At 44.6% G+C, this 5,000-nt stretch overlaps 1 protein-coding gene across 5 annotated transcripts in view; it reads right to left on the bottom strand.

The window, feature by feature from the left end:
• Nucleotides 1-5,000, bottom strand: part of dlg4b (discs, large homolog 4b (Drosophila)) — a 52,476-nt gene that overhangs the window by 14,047 nt on the left and 33,429 nt on the right. For all 5 annotated transcript variants that reach the window (XR_007182924.1, XM_048177835.1, XM_048177837.1 and 2 more), the window contains 4 exons: nucleotides 4,373-4,474; nucleotides 3,590-3,762; nucleotides 3,397-3,509; nucleotides 2,850-2,941 (listed from right to left, as the gene is read on the bottom strand). Coding sequence is in view for 4 of the 5 variants with exons in the window: in XM_048177835.1 (XP_048033792.1) it covers nucleotides 2,850-2,941; nucleotides 3,397-3,509; nucleotides 3,590-3,762; nucleotides 4,373-4,474 (480 nt within the window). In the remaining variant the exon portion in view is untranslated. The remainder of the gene's footprint in view (nucleotides 1-2,849; nucleotides 2,942-3,396; nucleotides 3,510-3,589; nucleotides 3,763-4,372; nucleotides 4,475-5,000) is intronic.

The raw sequence follows: 5,000 nt of genomic DNA, 5'->3' as shown, positions 1-5,000 counted from the left end.
GCAGGACACGAACCGTAGGAGGCGCTCTAACAAGGAGGCTAAAGGCCGCAGCCTCCAGCTTAAACTTACAGTGGGAGTAGGTCACTTCAGTCAGACTTCCTTGACCTTTTCTATTCTTTGATTTTTTGTAAGGAAATATCAATAGCTGACACAGACCAGAGCATTGAGGAAGCACTCTTCCTCCCAGATGGGAGAAAGAACACTACAAAGACCACATCCTACCCGAAGGGAAGATTATTATGTGGAGAATACACATGGACTTACCACCCGGGAAGTACCACATGTGGAAAGAAGTCCCTGCGGTCGGTCCAACCTGAAAGAGGGGAACTACTACAAACGCAGTGACAGAGCTCTGCCTAGGGGAAGACACCAACAGGGAAGCACCTAGCATGTGGAGCACCTAGCTCCAGTACACGGGCTGACCCGACAGTGGCATGCATACATGAATACTGGGCCTGACATTGAATTCCTCTAACAAATTGGACTGCCGAGAGGTGCTAAGGTCAAGGTACATCCAAGATTCACCGGTCTGAGCACCCGGCCAGTTGTCCTGCAGTTTACCTGCTTGTGCCTGACAACACACAGGACAAAACTGGCTCAACCTGGACATTGTAATATCTCGCAAAGGTGTCACCCAGACCGCCGCTCTGCAGATGTCTGTTAGAGAGGCACTGTTAGCTAATGCCCAGGAGGATGAAACACTCCTGGTGGAGTGTGCTGGGACTCCAAAGGGGCACGGCACGTTCCCCTGTGCCTGATAAGCCAAGGCTATAGCATCCACTATCCAGTGGGCCGACCTCTGTTTGGAGAAAGCCTTCCCCTTCTGCTGTCCCCCAAAACAGACAAAGAGCTGCTCAGACCTCCTGAATGCCTACACACCCTCAAAGTGTGTACTGGACACAGCAATGATAAGGCTGGGTCTGCCTTGTCTCGAGGCAGCTCTTGCAAGTTCTCCATCTGATTACTGAAAGGGGTAATGGGAACTTTGGGCACATAGCCCAGTCGGGGTTTAAGGATTATGTGAGTATGCCGAATCAAACAAGGCACATTTCACTGACAAAAAATGCCTGCAGGTCCCCCAACCCTCTTGATGGAAGTGAGCGCGGTCTAGAGCACCATCTTCTAAAACAGGGCACTTTGCTCTTCTGACTCCAGTGGCTACTGTAGGGCCAGTAATAGGTCCCATGAGGGAATAAGGCATGGCCTAGAAGGATTCAACCTCCTGGAACCTCTGAGGAACCTGATAAACAAGTCGTGCCTTCCTAATGATTTACCATCCACTGAATCATGATGTGCTGCTATGGCGGCCACATACACTTTTAGGGTTGAAGGGAACAGCCTCTCCTGCAGGAAGGAAAGCACTGACCTGTCTGCACATCTCTGTGGTTTTTCTCCACAGGAAGCACACCAATTAGCAAACACTCCACTTCAAAGCATAGGCCCGCCTTGTAGAGGGAGCTCTAGCCTGAGTGATGGTGTCTATCGCCGCTGGTGATTGACCATTCAAGTCTTCCATGTCCTGTCCAGGGTCCAGACATGGAGGTTTCAGAAGCCTGGGCGCGGTTTCCAAATTGTCCCTGAGATAGAAGGTCCTTTCTCAGGGGAATTTGACAGAGAGGGGCTGTCGTTAGGAGCATGAGCTTTGAGAAGTCCAGTTGAGCCAAAACAGCGCATCTAGCAAGACTTGCTTTTCGTCCTCTGTGACCTTGCACAACATCTGCGCAAGCAGGCTCACTGGGGAAAACGCATACTTGTCAGCTGTGTTCCAGTGTGTCCATGCCGAGGGGGGCCTTGGTCAGGGAAGTTGCGACATGCGACGTTAGCGTATGCCTGGAGCTCAGTCAAGTCACCTTTATTTATATAGCACTTTTTACAATGTAGATTGTGTCAAAGCAGCTTTACATTGATAACTGGTACATTATTTTGGCTGCACAGCAGCTCTTAAAGAATGCAGGCAGATCAAAGCACTGTTGAATATCAAATGTCAAGTCAAATGTCTCAGTCGAGTCTTCCGCATCAGAAGGCTCTAGTCCACCCCCTGATGCTTCTATCAGCAGCTCATCCTTATCCGAAGCCCCGAATGAAATGCCGTGTGCATCGTGTGATGCAATGTTGAAGTCACCCAGGAGCTCCACTGGAGGTAACGTGAGAGAGGAGCGGGAGGTCCGTGGGGATTCACCCAGCGGAAACACTTTTGCTGTAGCTCTCGTGTTGTCCTGAACGCTAGCCGCACTGCAGGCAGCCGGTGAGGTTTCCCTCCCTTGCCAGGAAAGATAGACATGACTGCAGCATTGCAATGATCATGTTCTCGCAGAGTAAGAACATGAGCCATCCATGAAAGCTTTCTCAGAATGTGCACGGCCCAGACATGCGAGGCAGAGATCGTAGCCGTCTGAGGACGAGAGATATCGACCGCACACAGGAATACACACATGGAAAGGCATCTTTTAAAAGAGGATTGCCGTTTGTGCAAGCTCTTTTAGGGAAACTGCTCTTTTAGCTGAAGCGCCAAGGGGAAACTCTCAGCATTTATCTGTGCTCACTCTTTTAGGAGAGAGACCGCTGTAATGCGCTATATCACTCTTTCCAGCTAGAACAGTTCTTTTAGAGGTGGAGCAAATTCCACTTGCCAATTCTCAATGGCCTTTTCTGAATTCTCAGAGGTGATTGGGGCTCCCAAGTATGACCCCTAGAGTTGTCATTCAACACAACGTCAAAGTGACTGACAGATAAGGAATTTATTTTATTTCAGCTATTTGCCAAGGCAACATTTCTCAATTTAGTTTAGTTTAACTTGATGGACTAAATCATATCAGAGGATGATGATGATGATGATGATGAAGATTCACCTGAGAAACACTCGATGAAGTCCTGCTCCAGTTTGACGGCTCTGTCTAAAGCTCTTCGGGCCTGTTCCTCCGTCAGACGCTTGTTAATGTCTCTGGAATCAAGCAACAGCCGGTTACATTGTGACACTGATGATCTCAGCTAATGATCATGTGCTTTATATCAGGGTTTAATTTGAGTCTGAATATCACTGTGCATCACTTTAATAGCCATAATGACAATTAATAATTTGCCTCATATGTGGAAAATAAACTAAACAAGAACAAACACGTGTACAGGATTCATGACAAAGACTGTATCAGTCGCTGAGCATGTGTTTTTAATAACATTAAAATGTTTTCATCTGGATTCATTTGTATGTAGTGAGTGTGAGACAGCAGTGCAGAAACTCACACGCTCTTCTGATTGGCCATGATTTGAGAGTGTTTGTCATGACAAACATAATTACTATTACCAGATGTGAATAACTTGATTAAAATGATGCATATCAGGGTTTAAGACACACTTTTGCACACTCACACACACATATACACACACAGAGAGACTCACAGTATGTTCTGCAGGGACGAGGGTCGTATAAAGATGGCGATGGGATGAAGTTGTGCGGCTTGTAACCTCCTCACTGCATTCGCCGAAACATCCAAGATACAGTGTTTCCCTTGCTGAAAACACACACACGGCTCATGAGTCTCCCCTCATCCATCTGTCTGTCTGTTCATGCGTCTGTCTGTCTGTCTCTCACCTGTTCGGCCACCTGTCTGACGCTCTGGACGCTGGTTCCGTACAGGTGGCTGTTGTACTGTCCGGCCTCGATGAACCGGTGACTCTGAATGTCTTTCTCCATCTGTTCCCGTGACGACACAAAGTGGTAGTCGCGTCCGTCCATCTCGTACTCGCGCTTCGGCCGCGTCGTGTCTGTCAAACACAGGAAGTGTCACTAACGAGTCTCAGAATATAATCAGATCAAACACTCGACTGAGTCATTCATAAGAGTTTTTAGCATAATATGTGGATTTTGCTTCTATATGATGCCTGAAACTGTGTATTACTAGAACTTGAGAAGTGAATGAAATTAAACTGAATTGAATTTGATTCATAATTGATACATTTTTGCAACATTGACAGTTATTGAAACAAATTCAATTCAGTTAAATTTCATTCAATTCCGTTGAATTGAATCAAATTGAGCTGAACTGAATTTTTTTCATTATTGATAAACTTTGCCACATTGACTCTTATTGAACTGAATTGAATCAAATTTAACTGACATTTGTTTAAAAATTTATGATTTTTGCAAAATCAACACTATTATTGAATTCAGTGGAATCAAACTGAATTGAACTGAAGTGAATCAAACTGAAGTGAAGTGAATTTATTTCATAATTGATGAACTTTGCAACATTGACATTGTTATTGAACTGAAGTGAATCAAACTGAAGTGAATTGAATTTGTTTCACAATTGATGAACACTGATACTGTTACAGAACTGAACTGAATCAAATTGAACTGAATTGGGCATCTTACGCGGGACACAGGAGCCAAACTTGTCAGGGAACTCGGAGAGGAGATCGTCGTTGACGCGATCCTTGCTTGGCCCGAGGATTATGACTGGACGTGCGTAGTGCACTGCAGGACAGGAAATGACATCACAGTTACAGTGTTATTCACCATATGACTGGTAACATTTTTAATGAATTCTACAATAACGCCACAGTACTCCCTGCAGTTTTACACCAAAATCAAAGCTCTATAGTTCAACATTAAGGCCAGACACTACAGGCAAAAGCATCATTTTTCATTCAATTTTGAGATTTTGGTCTATTTTGCTTCCATAACATGTCCTCTCTCAGACTATAGGTCAGAAAACATCCAAAACACACATTTAAGTGTTTATTTTAGTACACTTTATCTCTTTGTGTCCGTAGATTTCAATCTTTAAAGGCAGTGAGTCAGAAATCTCCACTTCAGCAGCTTCACACACACCAAACTTTACAATTTTATTCATATCTATATTGGGTTGTTCATATATCATTCACCTGATTTATACAACATTTTACTCCTAAAAACATGGTGAAAATGTATTTGATTTCTGTCTGTTGGCAGTATTTTCTGATTTATGGAGGGATATAAAGGAAAATCCTCTGTAAAAACC

This window comes from Megalobrama amblycephala, linkage group LG24 (genome assembly GCF_018812025.1).
Source record: "Megalobrama amblycephala isolate DHTTF-2021 linkage group LG24, ASM1881202v1, whole genome shotgun sequence".
Taxonomy (NCBI): domain Eukaryota; kingdom Metazoa; phylum Chordata; class Actinopteri; order Cypriniformes; family Xenocyprididae; genus Megalobrama; species Megalobrama amblycephala.
The sequence above is the reverse complement of the archived record's forward strand: the minus strand, read 5'-3'. Positions and strand labels throughout refer to the sequence as shown.